The 18,649-nt window shown below is 40.3% G+C and overlaps 2 protein-coding genes across 6 annotated transcripts in view; both read left to right on the top strand.

The window, feature by feature from the left end:
• Positions 1 to 7,130, top strand: part of LOC111571708 (male-specific lethal 3 homolog) — a 49,580-nt gene extending 42,450 nt beyond the window's left edge. For 3 of the 4 annotated variants that reach the window (XM_055008399.1, XM_055008397.1, XM_055008398.1), the window contains exons 7-14: positions 741 to 898; positions 1,005 to 1,163; positions 1,267 to 1,502; positions 1,631 to 1,720; positions 2,272 to 2,381; positions 2,746 to 2,848; positions 2,939 to 3,023; positions 5,637 to 7,130. In XM_055008399.1, the coding sequence (XP_054864374.1) occupies positions 741 to 898; positions 1,005 to 1,163; positions 1,267 to 1,502; positions 1,631 to 1,720; positions 2,272 to 2,381; positions 2,746 to 2,848; positions 2,939 to 3,023; positions 5,637 to 5,736 (1,041 nt within the window). In that variant the 3' untranslated portion in view covers positions 5,737 to 7,130. The remainder of the gene's footprint in view (positions 1 to 740; positions 899 to 1,004; positions 1,164 to 1,266; positions 1,503 to 1,630; positions 1,721 to 2,271; positions 2,382 to 2,745; positions 2,849 to 2,938; positions 3,024 to 5,636) is intronic. The other variant, XM_023275008.3, reaches the window with a different exon arrangement.
• Positions 7,131 to 11,346: 4,216 nt separating this feature from the next.
• Positions 11,347 to 18,649, top strand: part of LOC111571714 (FERM and PDZ domain-containing protein 4-like) — an 83,549-nt gene continuing 76,246 nt past the window's right edge. The window contains exon 1 of one of the 2 annotated variants that reach the window (XM_023275015.3): positions 11,347 to 11,796. In XM_023275015.3, coding sequence (XP_023130783.3) covers positions 11,465 to 11,796 — 332 coding nt within the window. In that variant the 5' untranslated portion in view covers positions 11,347 to 11,464. Of the gene's footprint in view, positions 11,797 to 15,781; positions 16,160 to 18,649 lie in introns of those variants that run through there. The other variant, XM_035950370.2, reaches the window with a different exon arrangement.

The following is an 18,649-nucleotide window of genomic DNA, read 5'->3' as shown; positions in this document are numbered from 1 at the left end:
ATGCTCCCTTATGTACGTGCACTGTTCCATCGAGGTTAAAACTGGATGTTTCAACAAGATAATGCCCCTTGAACACATCCAGGGCCAGTAGAACTTGGCTGCAGAAGCTCAGTATCCAGGTCTTAAAGTGGCCAGCTCAATCCCCGGACATGAGCCCCACTGAAAATCTGTGGTGGATTATCAAAAGGTCCGTTTCAAAGCGTAAACCAAAGAATTTTGAAGAATTAAAAGCAGTAATTGAAGAAGAATGGGGCAAGATTACCCTTCAACAGTGTGAAAGGCTCGTGGGGAACATGCTGGTCAGGATTAGAGCTCTACTGCTGCTAATGGAAGAACTACTGAATGTTAATTTGATGATGTGATGGTTCATTTATTTATTGTTTAGTTTTGAACACATTCTCTGCTATTTGTTGACTTTGATCCCGACAATGTTGGGAACTGACATACTGAAACTGTCAATAATTTAGTTTTGTTAGTTTTTCTTGTGAACACAAATATTTCATGATATTTGACATTGTGTAACATTTTAAAGGTGTCCTAAAACTTTTCCACCACTGTACTTTGGAAAAAAATTGGAAGCAAAATCTCTACAGTTGATCTGGAATTTGCATTTGTTGTTGATTCTTTTGGTTGCATGTGTGACTTATAATTAGGCTTAAAAAGTGAATTGCAAACTGACACATTGGGAGAAGGTTTTTGCATTTGCTTTTGTGGTACTAATATATGTTTTTCTTTCCTAGCTTGTGATGGTTCCCTGTCAGACAAATGTCGTGCACATCCTTGAGTCCTACGTCAAGCACTTTGCTATCAACAAAGCATTCATGGCCAACGAGAGGTACAGACGTCAGCAGAACCCAACGCAGAACAGCAGCCCACAGCCAGTTCCTCCAGAGAAGAGGTTAGTCTTTACACATTTCAAAGAATAATTGTTTTCATTTTTATGGTTTACTGTTTTATTGTATATGAATTTAAAATAATTACACACAGTTTTCCTTTCTTTGAAGTGAGGAGCTCTGTAAGGAGATGGTTGACGGCCTGAGGATCACTTTTGACTTCACCTTACCCATGATCCTCCTCTACCCATGTGAACAAGCACAGTTCAAAAAGGTCAGCTCCTCCCGGCTCTTTTTAGCTATGAATGAAGGCTCCCCCTGCTCCAGCAAGTAAGTGTTCCATGATAAATCAAGTCATATGAGCTGTATCGGAACCTGCTGCTTTGCTCTAGAATTAAACTCTAAGCCTTATTCTTTCTCTCTGTTTTTAAAGCGCCCAGCGAGAGCGCAGCCCAAGCCCACTGGGGCACAACCCTCCCACCCCTCAGTCCACAGACAGCCAGCCGGCCCTGAGCGACATCTCCACCACCACACCCACCGCTCCAGCGCCCACTCCAAAGCGCCGGCGCCACCCTGATATGGACTGTATCTCATACCAGTCACAGTCGCTCAGACGCTCCACCAGGAACACATCCGGAGGCGACCGTCCAGCTGAAGGAAGCAGTGGAGGTAATGTGTTTGTGTATTTATATTTTTAGGAATTTTATGTTGTCTTCTAGGCATTTTTGATCATCTGTATTTTGTGAATCATACTCTTAACGCTTGATTGATTTGTGACCTATAAATGACACTTCCAGGTGGAGGCAGCGCCACAGCATCTCCGCAGCTCAAACGCCGTCTGGTCGACACAACAGCACAGCCCAAGTTCTTCCTCAACCTTGACAGAAGTAAGCTGACACTCCACTAAAACATACTTGCTGTGACTGAAACGTTTATTCTGACTTTGTAGTTTTAAGCCAGTAGCACCATTTTTCTGGTAAAGTCTGGACTGCTTGCATCGCATTACATCAGTTCTTTTTTTCAAATAAGACAGATATATCCTTTTTCTGTAATCAGTACATTATTTGTTCATATTATCAGTTATACCTGTGTTTGATGAGGATATTTGGCCACATTAATTAAGATTTTTTTGGTCATAATTAATTTCACATTTGTGACAACTGTTTGTGTGTAATGACCAGTTTTGTCCACTAGATGGTGGTGTAATCCCATGTTTTTCTACTGGCAAGCTCCCCTCTTGAAAGAGCTTAAGAGCGGTTTAAATAGAAGTTAGCAGTTTCTAACTTTATTTTTTGTCTTGATTTTTATTTGTGTTGTTGGCAAACAATAAAAGGCGGTGCAAAACCAGTATAGATATGAAAATAATCACTAGAAAAACTTAATCTTTGAAATGATCATCCATCTGTTTTTTTTAATGTTTTGTTTGTTTTTCACCCAGAAACCCCAGTGCACAGCGGCTCCTCTTCCCCGTTGCCCTTGACGCCAAGTAAAGAGCGAAGTGGGCCCTTCTATGGCCTGGAGAGCCGGAGAAACAACGAGCTTAATGAGGTGATGAAAGTGTGTGTGATGAGGACGCTATTGCCTGGAGGGGAAACGGTGTCTTGCTCAAGGACACTTGGATACTTACATAAACGGCATGTAGTAATTGAGTTTGTCTGACCCCGTACGCAGCATGTGATGCAATTTGTTCTGGTGCACTTTTGCATTTTCTCATTGTCGTTTTATGTTTTGCTAAACGATTATTGTCTTGTTCATTTGCAAAAAGAGCATTTGTCCTTGATTCTTCAAGCTCAGTCTCTTGTGTGTGGCATTTTTATAGCAACTTCAGTAAGCCCAGGAGGATTCTCAGTCACAGGACAGTGAAAATCAACTAAAGGGTTCTGTTAAAAGCCTTTTTCTCTCCTCTGTTAAGCAGGTCTTGAGCTGGAAGCTGACTCCTGATAATTATCCTCTGACTGACCAGCCTCCACCACCCTCCTACCTGTACGGAGCACAGCACCTCTTACGGCTTTTTGGTTGGTTTCTCATTTCAGCCTGATTTCTGTCTGTAATTCCACGGTAGTCTTGTCCCGCTGTCACACTCTCTTGTCTTGCTTTTCTTCTAGTGAAGCTTCCTGAGATCCTTGGAAAAATGCAAATCCCTGAGAGGAACCTTCGAGCCCTCATCAAGCATCTCGAGCTCTTTCTCAGGTAACTGATTGTTTTCAAAAGAAAAGTGTCAGCATTTTACTTTCATGCTAAAGAATTGCTCCTTAAGGTAAAGCAGAAGCATTATAATTAAGAGATTAATGAGACAAAACCATGATTTCATGGTGTGCAGATGGGAGAGTACCAATCTTTGAATCACTCAGGCCTGAAGGCCTTTAGTTTCCTCACAAAAACATTCAGGCATTAAATTGAAATCTCACCCACTGCTTTAAAAATTGATTTTTTTTTTCCATCAGGTGGCTAAAAACTGTGTGGAAATAACGTATAATAACATAAAATAAATCATTAAAATGATGCGGTGCTGCACTGAATTATCAGGACATGGAAATAGAAAGTACTTTGGCTTGAAAAGCACCTTGCTAATAACCAGCACAGTTCATTAACCAAGGTCTGACCCAGCTAAGCATGAAAACCTGATGGTAACTGCCAGTGTGGAGCTGCAAGAAGTTTTAATTTTACAACGAGAGAGGGAGAAAAACCTGGAAGCTACGGGATACATAGGAGCTGTCAATAGATGTCATAAAATGGCTAGAAAAAGTGATTGTCAGGAAGCTATTTCTACGCTAAAATAACCCAAAAAACCAAAACAAAAAGGAAAAGAGGAGTAAGTAAATGAGAACATGGAGGGAGAGATGGAGTGAGAAATAGCATGTGTTGGAGGGAGGGAGATGAGTGGGCGTTACACAAGCGCGGGAGTCTAATCTTTAAATCCTCCCTAGCGATCTTCAGTTCAGCCGGTCCCAAACCTGAGGGATTTAGGTCCTCTCATTCTCTAATCAAACGTTCACAGTTCTGCCTTCTGCCAGCAAGCAGTGCTGTGGAGCAACAGCTGAACTCAGCATGGAGTGGGCAGAGTAACAAACTGGAGCCCGAGAGCCAATGGTACCTCTATTCCAACTGAAAAATGTGTATAAATACATAAAGTGGCACTCAGTACTCTGTGCCACAGAAGACCTGAGGTGGTCCTCCAAAATAGTGAGTGCTGGGATTCTTGTCAGCTAAGCATGTGATGCGTCATCTTCTCCAAATTTCTTTTCTGTCCCATGACACAAACGGCATTGCCAGCACGTGATCACAGTACTGTAAATGAAATACCTCGAGCACTAGCAGTTCTTCCTGGCAAAGCAGCTCATGCAGCATCACCAGTATTAAGGTAAACATATTCCAAAGGTTTTTTAATTCACTTCAGTGGCACTGGACTACAAATCACTAGTGCATCTCTTTTCATAGAACATTATTCTTCAGAATGGTACAGACAATAACTAAGTCGCAAAGACTGAAGTGCTTAAAAGTAAATTACTTCTGCAGTTTCAATCTACTCCGCTGCGAGCAATAAGTTGTTCCGACAGGACTGATTGCATTCAATACGAAAAACTCCAGCGCTGCCATGTTTTCTCAGTATCTAATTAATGCTCACCGTGTTGGAGACTTGGCTGGACACCGGCCACAAACTAAAACAGTGCTGTCTTTTGGGAAAGACTTTTTTTCTTTCTTTTTTTTTTTTTTTTTTTTTTTTTTTTTTAAACTGTGAAATCAGCCTCGTGGCAGATTGCGCCGAGCAGGCAAAAACTGATTGATGTTGCAGAGACTGAAGTGCAGTGCATTCTGGGATTTGGCCACAGTTGATCTCTCACTCTTCCCTTTCTCTGCAAGAATGATTATGATTAAGTGTGGGTGTGTGCACATGTGTACGCACACGTTATGCTGATTTACAATGTATATGCCTAAAGCGGCTTGCCTTGTGTTATTTCTCATCTAACGGCAATAAAGATTAGTACAAGGCTGAATTTCTGGCACTAAAGGGAGCAAAAAATATATGTCTTGATGAACAAATATCTACCGAAACACATTTATTGCTGTTTAGTGTTTTTATCTCTGCATTTATAATGAAAAATTAGGCTTTAATACACTTCGCTGAAGTCAAGAACAAACTCTTGCTCGTCTTTTATTCTCTTTTGTGGGGTTCTTTCCCTGTATTGTCCCATTAAGGTTGTCTTGTTTATTATTCGTTGTCAAAGCATTCTTAAGTTTTCCTCTGATGAGGATAATTTGTTTGCATTGAGATTAGGAAGGCCGGTGGAGCTAAGATGAGATGGCAAGATTTAGAGGATTTGGCCGAGTAGCGGATACTAAGAAGATTCCGGATTAGTTTTCCCCGCTACTGATTAGATGGGAGGAGGGGGGGATTTTACACTCTTTCCCTCTCCGACTGTTGGTCGGTCATTCTCGTGTTCTGGGTTTTTCTGTCGTTGCGATTGGTTGTCCGCTGGTGGTATAGGGATGGCTGAGGGGGCTTTGTCTCTGAAATATATATCCCAGGCAGAGGGCAAGGGGTCTGGGATTTATGTGGAATGAGCCAGGGATATCTAGGAAAACCAGAAGTTGACGTATACTGGGACGTGACATTGGAGATGCTTTCCTGTTATTGCTTTTTTGCTTCATGTGTAGGCTTATCGTGTCTGTGCTGTTTGTCATCTGACAAGCAGCTTCTGTTGAAAATTTCATGTGAACAGACGACTCGCGAACAGTGTCTGAGTCTGAATATCTCACATTTCCCTTGCTTCTACTTCCATTTTCCCACCCCTCCCCTCTCAGGTTTCTGGCCGAGTTCCACGAGGATTTTTTTCCAGAGTCTGCATATGTGTCGGCATCAGAGGCCCACTACAGCATGAAACAGCCGAGGCCAGTTTACTGAAGGAGACACTGGCCGCTGTGTTTCCTTCCCTTTTTCGCTTTTCTCTTCACTGACCTTCCCCTGCAGCTCGTTCACAGTGACCTGCCTGGGCTCGTGTTCAGCGGAACAAAAAGTGGCTTTCTCTGGAGTTCAGCTCTGTTGTGTTTCCCTGGAACACCTTTTCTTCTGTTTCTCGCTGTTGCCTTGTTGAAGCTTCAGTCTTCATCCCACTAACCCCTCACCCCATGCTCTGTCTGTGGCACCGTCCTGCATGCGAGGCGACTTTGTGCTGCTTAGCTTCGGTGTCCTGCTCCAAAGCATGTTGAGTGCTGTGTGTTCACTAACCCTCATTGCCTTTGTTTCTTTTAATTACCTGGCCTGCACTTTTTAAGACCAGGTTAAGGCTGGGAAGTTCAGTCCCTTGAATAAAATGGCTTTGGAACACTGAAAACAAAGCCTCCTTTTCTCTGACTTTGCTCTATAGAGCTGCAGTTTTGGATTATAAGGGGAGGGGACACAGATAAAAAGCTCTGTCTGCCTCTTCTGCCTGCCTAATAAACTCAATTTGGATACTCCTGAGGGCATTGAATGCAGGTTTACCTGCTTGGAAACATACCCCCTTCTAAATAGTGACTTCTTTTAAGTGTTTCCCATTCAATGATCTTCTGGATTGCGCTAAAGCTGCAGTAGGACTTGCTTCCTGTCCTGGAAATGTTTTGCCGCTTTTGCTGAGAAATTTACTGACTATTGATGAACTTTCATTGAGGAATGCTGTTTCTCCTCCTGATTTTGTCTAGAATGAAACCCTCTGATGGGATATTTTCTTATTTCTTGCTTTGCCTCGCTTTCAGTGTTCTGTGCATGTCTGATAAATGTCTGTCGGCTTTTTATTTGACTGTAAGTTTCTCTCATCTTCTAGCAGAAAGGATAAGTATATCTCTGCAATGCATCCTTAAAAAAACACAAGGTATTCTGCGGTTGTTTATGTTGCACTTTTGATTGTTTTCTACCAGTTCCGTTCATTGAGTACCAGCAAAATTAGAGAATCACTTAGATGTGTCAGAACAAATTTAGCATACATTTCTGTGATTTACATCATATCAGTGGATTCCATTAGCATTTTTACTCGAGATGTTATTAATGCTTTGAGCTGTACACTTTTCAGCTTCAAAACCAATCTGGTCACTCATAGTATTGTGAAATATGTGAATAAATACAAAACATCTGTCCATCAGTATGTTATTTATTTTTCTGTGCACACCACTGGATCATTCAGATACCTCAAACTTTATTTCCGCTCTTATATCCTTGTTGATTTTATGTGTTTTGCTTGACTTTTCTATCGTTTCTTGTCAACATTTCATGTTTCCTTTCAACCCTGTTCATAGTTTAAATAAAGATTTTTCTAAAGCTTGTCAGCTTTTTTTTTTTTTTTTTTATTAAAACATATACAGGAGGCACCATGACTGTGTCTGCCTCATTCACTTTTGTATATGGGTCAGTATATAATTGCAGGACTTTTTGCAACATAGTTGACAGTTTAAATAGTTTAAATAAGTGATTGTTTCCAAAATAAATAACTCTGTAATTTGTAAAGACATGATCATATTGAACATTAAAAAAAAAAAAAAACAACAACATTAGTTTATTTCCTTTTAATAAAAATTTATGCAACATATATCCTATGGACTTCAAAAGTCCCTCAATTATATATTAACCCATATGCACTTTTTTAAATGTGATTTACTATCTTGTGTCTTTTGCTTTACCCTTCTTTTGTGCTGCTTGCTATAAGACAAATTAGCTCGGAGCGTGCAAATGGACTTGAATTGAGTACTGTATTAAAAGTTAAACACAGACAAGAGAGTTTTATCCGCTACCTTGACCTTGCATGTCAGCAGACTATAGCTGATTAAAATGTAGGTCCTGAAAGCCTTGTTCCTTCAGCTTGGCATTTTAAATCTGCTTTCTTTGTCAACACAAGTCTTTCAGCTACTTAAAAGCCATCCTTAGTGAATTTAGCGGTGCTCATTTATATGGAATTTGACACTACTGACACTATTTAATGAAAGGTGATAAAATAACTGGCAGAATAATAGCTGGAGTGGCAGGGGATATCTGTTACTGATGAGTGATGCTCCTCTGGTGAGCACTTGAAATTTTGATTGAATCAATGTACCCTTGTCTGCTGAATATGGATGAGGCTTGTTGAACTTGTTGATATGTTTTTGATATAGTTCCAAAATCAGGTACTTTTGGAACTGGCACTGCAACACAACTATGTTGAGATAGTTTGGAAGACATGGTGAGCAGAAATATTATCGTGATCGATGTTTAGTAGAGTTATAAAGTTAGAAATCACCAGTTTTTCCATCCTACAGGTCCTTCGTGCAGCAGCAGAAGTGAGACGCATGAGGTTTCTCACCCTGGTAATAACCGACGAGTTAAACATGTTTGCTTGCAGACATGGCTGGATGACGCAAGTTCATGCAAAGTATGCTGAAGTGTTTGAACAAGAGTGCTTGACAAATTTATATTTTAGAAATGCAAGGATTCTATTTGTGAGTGCAACTGTTGCAGCAAGGGGCCGACATATGCAATCCTGATACTGATCATGAATAAGCAAGGGGATGCACAACTGATGTATTTGCACTAAAAGTGAAAATTTTGTTGAGTAACACAAACTCCAGCACCAAACTTTGTTGAAATTCATGAAGCTTTTATCAGAATTTGGTTTAAAATATTTACAGTAATCAGAAAAAAATGCTTCATATCAGTTGACCCCAAGCTGCATCGATAGTCGTGCAATTTTAGAAACCCACTTTGTTGCTGAAAGAAGCGCAATACATTCTCTGAGAATAAATTCTCTGCATTAGCTTTGGAGTTTGAGTCTATAAGCTTTGTGTATGTAAGTCTTTAGGGCTAGATGCCAAACGGAAGCTGCTGTCATGGCTTTGACTGAAAGCTCATTAATTTTCTTCCAGTACTTAACTCCCTGATATCTGATGATTTGTGTACATGTTAAATGAGAAGTGGTAATTATGTAGCTGAAGAGGCGTCACTGTAAGATTCAGATCACTTTCTTGATCTCAAGAAGAGCAATCTTATTTGCAGCTTCCCCAGTCAACATGCATATCTTCAAAACTTAGAGGCAAAGTGGTGGCATGTTCTTGTGTTATAGCTAGTATAAATGATAACTAATGTAGATAAATAAATGCCCGTCTTCAAAAGAATATAACAGTAATTCAAAGGGACGACTATCAGCATTAATACCTTGATGACAGGGAACGTAGAATTTGGAGTAGAGGTGCGTGTTCTCCCGAGGGACACATTATAACCCCTGACCTGAGAATTCGCTGGAGAAAACATGCTCATATTGGCTTATAATTAATTTTTGCCTTCTGGGCTGCTTGTGTCTCCCAAAGGGAACACAAACCTCTTTGCTGGACTCTAATTATCTTGGAGCAAATTTTCATAATGCCATTTTAGGCTATTTTTGTCCTTCACAGACAATCCATTAAACCAGCAAATATATGAGAGCATTGGAAGACATTCAATGAATGACTGATAAAAAAAATAGGCTCACAGACATCACAAGAATTAAACCTTCACATTGGGTGAATTTTATTTGTGTGCCAACAATTTGAGAGTCCTTGCCTTGCTTCTTGTAATTTTGAAATTAAAACAAAACGTTCTATGATGTCTGGTTTCACTTCCATGGAGATAGCTTTCCTTTTCTTCAAAGCACTGCTATCAGAAAAGTCTGACTTGGGAGACATAATGAAGAGCAAAAATTTAGCGAAAGTAGCACAATCCAAGGTGGTGTACAACTGTCGAATGTAAACAAAGCCGTCTTATAGCGCTGTGTGACAAAGTATTCATCCGCTCCGCTCGCTAACTAGTTCCACGTAACCAGTTCCGACGTAACAATGAAATGCTGTAGGTTAAGGATGTCGTAAACCGCCTCTGTAATAGTTATATTAAATGTGTGGCACTTTATATGTGATTTGTGAAAATTGCTGTTGCATAGATCTTTGCACAGTCACAATGATATATGAGCATGCTGAGGACTTAAATGTCCCCTATTGTGTCCCTTTCTAGCAGATTAATGAGGGTCTCACGTGTCCTCAGCATGTTTTTTTTTTTTAGATTTTAAGCGAAAAGTACTACAAAGAGGATTCATTTTACCATGACTGTATAACCCGAGGTTTGAGCCCTGTTGTCAGGGCTGAGATGCCAAGGAAGAGCTTTATTGGGAATTCAGCTTCAGTAAAATGCAGTATATGTGAGCACAGGAAGTGAAAGAGAAGTAAACTCGTTGCTTATTGGTTCTCAGTCTTGAACTTTTCACCATCAATAAATGTCCTTTAACAAAACAGTTTCTGCAGAAATCTGACCTTTGAGCATATGATTAAAGCTACTGTTAGCCACATTAGCCTCACGACATGCTAACTTCTGAACTGAAAACTTCGTCTTCAGTTCCGCAGATGCTGGGAGTGCATTAAGACTCTTGTGTTCACTCTTGTAGCCAGCAGCAGAACATTTCGTCTGCTTTGCTCATGGCTGAGACACTTTAAAGTTAGCAGAAGCAGTTCTAGTGAGTAAATAAAACTGGTAAGTTGTGAGGCAGATGCTCATTCTAAAGGGCTCACCTGGAAGTGGCGTGCAGTGACGGGGCAGGATTTTGCTCGATAACTATTTGACCCAGTTCATACATGGAAACTGGACAAAAATGTTCCTGGCTTGCAAAGCTGAGAGTCCATCTCGTTGAGGGCTGCCAGAAGAGTGGCAGCTTTTATTTTATACTTCCAAGTGCTTAAGACATACAAAACTCAATAAAAATAGATTTTTTGAAAGGAGACATTTATGCTACGAGACAGGAGATGTACTGTACAATATGACAGGTCTGAATTGTCAGCCTTCATCCTGGTGCAGTTAACAGATGAGTAGCATGAAAAAGTAATTACAAGAAGGAACTTGTAGTTAATGTAAAAAGGATGAGTGCGAAGTCTCCTCTTTTACCCTTAAATACAGATTCTTGTCTGCAGAATCTATGCTCTTAACTCACTCCCAGTGTGCACCTATGGGAGACTGGCTAACCTGGCCTCCCCGTGTGAGGACTCTAATGGGTTTCAGTGGTGAACCTTAATTGTATTTGGACTGGGTCAGACTTCTTGTAATGAACCGCTTATCAGTGCAACCCAAGACGGCACTCTCTCGCCTGCCGCTATCATGTAGCCACAGAAGCCACCAGTTCAAGGCTCTCCATGCATCTCGAATTGATTTCCCGTCCTACACTGTCTCTATCAACTTACCACATGATTCAATTGTCGGACAGAAAAATGGGATGTAATGAGATGTGAGCTATCACCTCATAAGTGCTGCTGCCCGCACCTTTCACCTGAAAGCGTCTCTTCTTTTGTTTGTGTCCAGCTCTTCCATCGGCAGCAGCAGTGGGCTCCTTCGTTTCCATCCCACTCCCAAATCTCCATGTCTCATTTCTTCTTTAGTCCCTGAGAGGTTTTCTTTTCCTGCTTTTCTCATCCATATCGCCATCTCTATTGTCTAATGTTCCCTTTGATTGGTCTTTTGTATCTCCTCGCTTTCTTCAGTAGTTAACTGAGGCTGAAAAGAAGAGAGTGAGAAGCTTTTGGCCAATAGGAGTGCACAGGCATCTGTCTTCACATCCATTTATCTCAGCTGGAAGTGTTTCCTGCCTCCCTTTTCTCTTGTCATCCACTCCAAGCTTATGCCTTATCAAGACATCCTTGAACGAATACATGTCATTCGCCATTTTTTTCTCCTGTCTCACTTTCACCCATGCACCATGGACCTAGGGCATGGTTTTCAAGAGGAGAGACTGGACACCAGCCCTTCAACCTCTTCTGATTCTTCTTGGACATCATTTGACCTCAGCACTGACCTCACATCTGTCAGCTCCGACCAAGTCTCGACTCCTGTGACAACAGCTCCCAGCAGCTGTAAACCCTTCGAGGACCTAAAGAAATCAGTCACGGTTTCTTCTAAAGTGCGAAAGAGGGAGGTTGCGTGGAGAGAGACATCTTTTCTTGGAAGTGATGAGTAAGTACAGCAGCATTCATCAGGGGACCGGATGGGAATAAGTGACAGAATCACTTTGATGTGCAATCTACTGGTGTGAAATGTGAATTTGACCAGATTTGTATTTTGTTTTTTTTAGCACTTTGTATAGTCAGTTAAAGACATACACATAAAATAGTGCAAAATTAATCTTGCACGTATAGATTTGCATATTTTACATATGAAACGTGACAGAAAGGTGGATTTATTCCATGTTGCAAGAGACTGCAGCTTCTGTAGAACATCTATAAAGCTGTTCTCAAGCATGATGCTGCTTTGAGTTAAATATCAGTATGCTAACAGCATTTTAATAAGCTGACGTCAGTATATTATTTTAGCACGCTTGCCAATAATTTGCTCTTTTTACCTTAAAGCTGCAGTAGGCAGAAATCTGGAAAAGGAGGAAAAGAACGGCGGGATTTTAAAACACACAGCCTTTCTCCTGCAGCTCGGCCGTCTCTTTGCTCTGTTCTAATCCCCCAACCACATGCTTCCAACATGCAGAGATAGATGGGTTAAAAGTCAACACTCATTTGCCTTTTCACCCGAGATTTAAACCCTATTCTCATCAGTGAAAGCCCTCTAATTAACACATTGTATCACCACATGCACCTCTCATTGTGGACTTATTTATATTATCACACCTGTTCTGGGGAAAAAATAAAAAAAATCATCTATGATTGGTAAATATCTCACATTATGGGCTATATTTTTTTTTAAAGCCTGAAAAAAGCAGAACAGAGGTGCAGAAGTCTAGTTTTCTGTTAGACCACTTGAAATAAAACATGGTAAAAGAATAAAATTGAGTTTTGCTCAATGATTGGATACAAGGAGGGGGGAAGTGCCTACTATAGCTTTAAATATCTGTGCAGAATTTCATGGCAGTTCCTCAGATGTGAAGATACACCACTCAAAATCCAAAAAAAACTGTCAGCCTCATGGTGGTTTTACAAGGAAAGTCAGAAGGGTCACTAAAGTCATTAGGAATTATCCTCTGGGGACCATGATTTCTGCACCAGATTTGACGGTTGTCCGTCAAATAATTGTTTAAATGTTTCGCTCTGGTACTGAGGTTGACTGACTGACCCACACAAACACACACACACACACACACACACACACACACACACACACACACACCCACACACACACATCGTTGTCTCCAGGGTGTAGCTGGTGTGGCTAAAAAGCGCCTGTGAAAGGAGCATAGTAGCTCATGGCAAAGTGTCCTTGAAAACACCATTTTTGTCACAGTCATGTGACTCCCATGAGGAAATGCATGATTGTGTGTGTTTGATTTAAATTCAATCAAGCCGAGAGTAAACATGCCATCCCCCATGATGCAGTCAGTTTTAAATATTCCACTCTAGTCTGACCTGTAATTGTAATCGCCCTCTCAGTGTGATTTTAATCAAAATCCAATCAGTGGATTGAATCTTTTTCTCTATGGGAATGTGTATCATTTCTGTATCATGTTGTAGTTTACGCTGTATAATGAGCATCTTGACACAAATACAAGTTCTAATCAATGTGTTTTCATTTTGGTTGCCAATATCAATATGCGTTTGTGTCTCCATTTTGAACTTGCGATGACATTCCATTAACATTTTGTCCGAGCCGTCGGATCAGCTGAGTGATTACAAAAAAGTTGTTTTCTTCTGTGAAGCCGAGGTTCAAATAATGCCAGGGAGAGAAGAGGTTAAAGGATCACTACCAGTAACACACAAGTGCACTGAGACTTACCTTTCAGCCCACAGTGGCGATGATTATGTTTCATCTGGTTTTAATCATGAGCGCTTCGGTAATGGGAGTCTGATTCCCAGTAGCAGTACTGTGAGAGCGGATCACACAAGCCTTGCATTAGTTTAGATGGAGACCATAAATCACCTCTTCTCCTTGAATTCTTCAGAGAGCCACTAGCAAGTGGCAAAACCCGCAATGTTGTTCATCAGGCCTTTCTTTTTGGTCTTTCTTTTCTTATTCCCTGTCTTTCTTCCCACTCTCCATCTCCCTGTCATGCCCTGATATATATAATTACCCTTCCACATACAGACAAAAGTCTGAACACACTTGCTGGCTGACACTCTCATTGTGTCTTTAAATCACCTTTACCTCCCTGTGGAGCGCTCCGTATCTTTACATGAAGACTGATTAGACTTGGGCTGAGGAGTATTTCAGAGCCAGCTGTGGAATATGAATGCATTTTGCTCTTTTTCTATGCAGTTGTCAGTCGCATTTTTCAAATGGTATCGCTGAAAGGGAAGGGAAAATGTCAGGCTGACTTGTTCACATTTTTCAACAACTTCACAGTTACTGAATAAATTCATGGAATGGGCTGTATGTTGTATTGACAGCGACAACATTTTGCAATGCACTGAGGTTGTTGAGAACAATAGGTAAGTGTTGCACATCATATATAAAATATGGTGCATTTTCTTTGCTCTATCTTGTATTTTTTGTTGTTGTTGTTTTTTGTTGATCTGTCTGGGCTAAAATTCAGCCTCCCAGAAAGTAGACCCGTCTGCTTTATGGACAAAAGTTAAGTAAAAGGATCAACGCTATTGTCATCCGCTAAATATAAAGCAAGACCTTTGAACTTTACAGAACTTTGGCCATCAGACCATTCTCCTCCGATGACTCAGCACTGTGGAGATGGTGGTTTGGTTTGAGGTTTGGTTGTGTCATTGAAGTGGGTGAACAGATAAACTGTTTATAATGTAGAACTGCCATTAATTTTTTTTTTTTTTTGAATTATTGGCCAAACCTTTTTTTCATGTATTTTTGTTCCAATCGTTTGTCTATTAGCAAGATCAAACAAAATATCTCCTCCTGAATTTCCTGAAATTTGATGACGAGGTGGAACACAGCAAAATGACAAACCCAATCTAAGACATTGTCCTTGGTGCTGTATGTGCTCTAGTCTAGTTTTAACTTTGAAAAGAGGCATTCTAGCCGTGTTATTAAATCAAGTTCATTTAAATAGCACATTTCAAAACAACCTGAGCTGGCCAAAGTTCTGTATCTATAAATGAGAGAGGCAAAGATAAATTGACAAAAACAAGACAGAAAACAGGGCACAACTTGTAAAACCAATAAATAAAAACCATTAAAAAACAAGACATTCAGGACACCAATTTGTAAGATCAACTGCTATTATACAATAAATATAAAATTCTAAAATATGAAGTCCTCTAAGGTCAAACAGATTCCATTGAAAATATGTACATCTTGAGATATTACTTAAAAACATCAGTGGAGGAGGAGCATTTATCCACTAGCCCTAAACATGGACTGTATCATGAATCACCTCTTGGCTACCAAAAAGACAGACTTATAAGAGTATCTTCTTCTCTAGCTCTCCACTAGAGAAGAAAATCACCTCTCCTTCTTCAGTTCCTGTAGAACAGACACTTGATTTGCACTGAGCCCGCTGTTTTTTTTTTTCTTTTTTTTTCTTTTTTGATGATAATGACATTTTAAAAGTTAGAATGTGCCAAACAGCCACACAGATGGACAGAAAAGCTGACAGTGACCCTTCTCTAATCATCCTCCTTCGGGGGCCTTTAACACTCCCTATTCTTTCCTCTTGATCTCTGCCTGTTTCTCTCAGCAGTGTGAACTGAAACAGTTAATGTTCTTGTGCTGTATTTAAAGTCTAAAAGGGTCACAGCGGTCAGTGCACTTAAACCCCAGCGGCTCGTGCATTTAGGGGAAGCTTAGCAATGATTGTACCGTTTGGAAAGAGGATGGGGTCGCTCATATGAGAATAATCATGTAAAATAACAACATAATTAGCTTATGTAAACATAAATGACTATTTTTGTCATGTTTTTGCCCTGACTGTGCAGCAGTTCTCTGAACAAAGCAAGCTAGAAAAATCCCCAGATGTTGCGATAGAGAGAGAGAGGGAGGGTGAGGGGGGAAAAAGGAGAGGCAGCCTGATGATAATCACACCACAGAGGGAGAGAGCCACAGAGATGTTAAGAAAGAAAAAACGCACATAAAGAGATTGAGCAATTTTTCTGCTCGCTGTTGAGTCACCTGAACCCATCTCTGCACTTTCGGACCCTCTGCCTCCGATTCGTGACTTTCTCCAAATCCTCATCAGATCTTCTCTTTTCTTGCTTTTTCTGCTCAACTTCCTTGCATCCCAACTGCTCTGCAGCTTCTAACATCATTTTTTTTACTCTCCTTTTGTCTGTCATGACCCAAACATAAAGTGATTTTGCTGCAGTTGTGATTATTGTTTTTTTTTGTTGTTGTTGTTGTTGTTGGACTTTGCTGGTGGCAGCCTGAGGATTAGTCGGGCAGAGAGACACAACGGGATGGCACACTGAGCCATGAGGTAAGATACGATACAGTTTTTGCTTTCATTTCATCATGCGTGTCCATGTAATATTAATAATGAGGGGTTTCTATGGAGTAGTGGAGTGAAGGTGCAGGTTAGTTCAGCTTTCTTGTATTTCCATTTTCTTTTATTTAATACATTTGTTGTGTTGTATCTCAGCCATTTGATTCATTCATGCCTTTGAGATTCTTTATTGAAATACTTCCATTTTACATACTTATGGCACAGCACAGATAATGAAATATCAGTTTGCTTCCATGTTCCACTGCACTTTGCGCCTCATTTCATCTGAGTGGAAGCTTTAAATGGTTCAGTCTCCTGGCGAATTTCAGAGAAAGTTTTCGCTATCTCTTGAGGCAAGCACAGTGTGTGGCAGACAGACATTTTCACAGTTGGGTGGAGGCACTGTGATTGGAGCCCACCCACTTATCTTACTGTACTAACTGCATTTTCGACTTCTTTCAAGCTCTGTGGTTTTGACAGGAAATTTGGGAGGATTTAAAGTCAGGATTTAGTGTGCGACTGTGCCCTACAGTAGGACGGTGGATGCTAAACTCACAGATGCACACACATATTCCTTGTCACATTCTCAGTGATGTTTCATTTGAGGCATAAAAACTTACCATTTAGCCAACAGACTCTCTTAGTAGTGGGTTGAGAAAGTTATGCTGTCTATCCTAAATTGTGTTTGTCCGTTTTAAACTATTATGTGTTCTTGAGACCAAACTCACAAACCACCGCCTGAACTTAAAGCTGCACTAATCAATGTTTTTATATCAACAGTCGATCAGTTGATTATGTTCTATGTGGAAGGTGTCACTCAAGGTAACAAACCCAACAAGAGCTGTAGTATCTTGTTTCCCGCAGATTGGTTGTTGGATGTGCCCTTCACTAACAAAATTCTCATTTGTTGGACAATGCTGGTGCTACTTTCATAAAGACAAAAGCACTTCAAATTAGCATTCTGGGATGAATCCATTATTTTTTATGCCAGGAGGAACATATGATTTGTTGAATACCCCCACATTTTCACATCTTTGAACTCACCCAACCCAACGGGGAATGCTCGGCATAACTTATTTAATGTTTCCTGACTGTTTAGTCAATTTTGGCTGCAAACTAATTGGTGCAATGTCGAAGTTGTTGCTGTGGCTGCATTTTGTTGAAATGGATAGCCAAAAAATTTCATATAAACTGACAAAAGCACTTTGCATAGCACATGTTTACTTCTATATTTCTTATGCTGGTACCAGCAGTTAATATAGTTCAGAAATCATGAATATGGGCGGGTCCATGCTGGCCAGCTCTTAGTCTCTTCTTACCAATTACATTTAAATTAGTAGGTTAAAATGGTTCAATATGCTGATGATAGCAAGTTTTAATCTTTTTTAGAGTTAATTTAGGCTAATAAGGCTAGGAGATAGAGTGCACTTCATGCACTGTGACCAATTTAGTTAATGTAGACATGCCATGAGCATTTTTTTTTTACCCCCACGACCAATTGATTAGTTGATGAGGAAATAGAATTCAGTCAACCAAGATTTTCTTTTGTTGATGACAGATGTACATCCAACCCTGCAGTTCCCCATATAAAGATAAATATTTTTTGATCTTTTAGCTCCTTGTTTTGGTGTCACAGCTCATACCTTTATTGCTTTGGTTCTGTCTTGCTGCTTTTGTTACCATATCGTTTTTAGTCACACTCTTTGGCTAAAGAAGTGGCTAAAAATGAGATGTGTTTTCCCCAAGGGTTTGTACTTACCAGATCACATTCAAAAGGTGGACACAAACATGCCACCAAATCCACGAGTGCTCCATTTGATTGGGATTTTGGGAGTTTGGAGTCTTGGTCAACGGTTCCTGAGTAGTTTTCGCTGTGTGCGCTGTTGTAATCTGGTAGTGTGCTTGGTCTGCAACCATGTTTAAGTGGGTGGCACGTTTCAAAGTAGCATCCACATGAATGCCAGAGGCCAAGGTTTCCCAGCAGAGCTTTACATTGTCATGATCAATGCTTTTCACTTCACCTGTCAATGAGTGATGATAGCTGAAGGGTCCATTTACACAATTTAACATCAGTGGTGTCACATATTGTTCTAAAGAAATAATATTTCCAATGTCTTACTGCAGTAAAACGGCCATTATTGCAGAGGCAGCACATGTCAACAGGGATGGAAACTGAGCTTTTAAAGGGTCTTTTTACCTGATTAGAATTATATGGCAGTCCTTTGGGCCAGGTGGCTCCATTTTAAATGAAGCTACGGTTACACTGTTGCTGTGATCGCACAGTAACATGGTTACCTAGTAACAGTAGCGTGCCTTTTATGATCCAGTCACACAAGATAATATTATATGTCAGGTATTGACGCTTTAAAATCAGATTTGGCTCATGCTGCGGGTTCAATGTGGAAATGGTCTGAGTGGACATATTTCCTGCCTTTAGGAGGTCACGGCTTGTATTGATGCATTAAGATCACATTTTGTTTCCAT

This window comes from Amphiprion ocellaris, chromosome 24, assembly GCF_022539595.1.
Source record: "Amphiprion ocellaris isolate individual 3 ecotype Okinawa chromosome 24, ASM2253959v1, whole genome shotgun sequence".
Classification (NCBI taxonomy): Eukaryota; Metazoa; Chordata; class Actinopteri; family Pomacentridae; genus Amphiprion; species Amphiprion ocellaris.
This window is presented reverse-complemented; position numbering and strand designations above follow the sequence as displayed.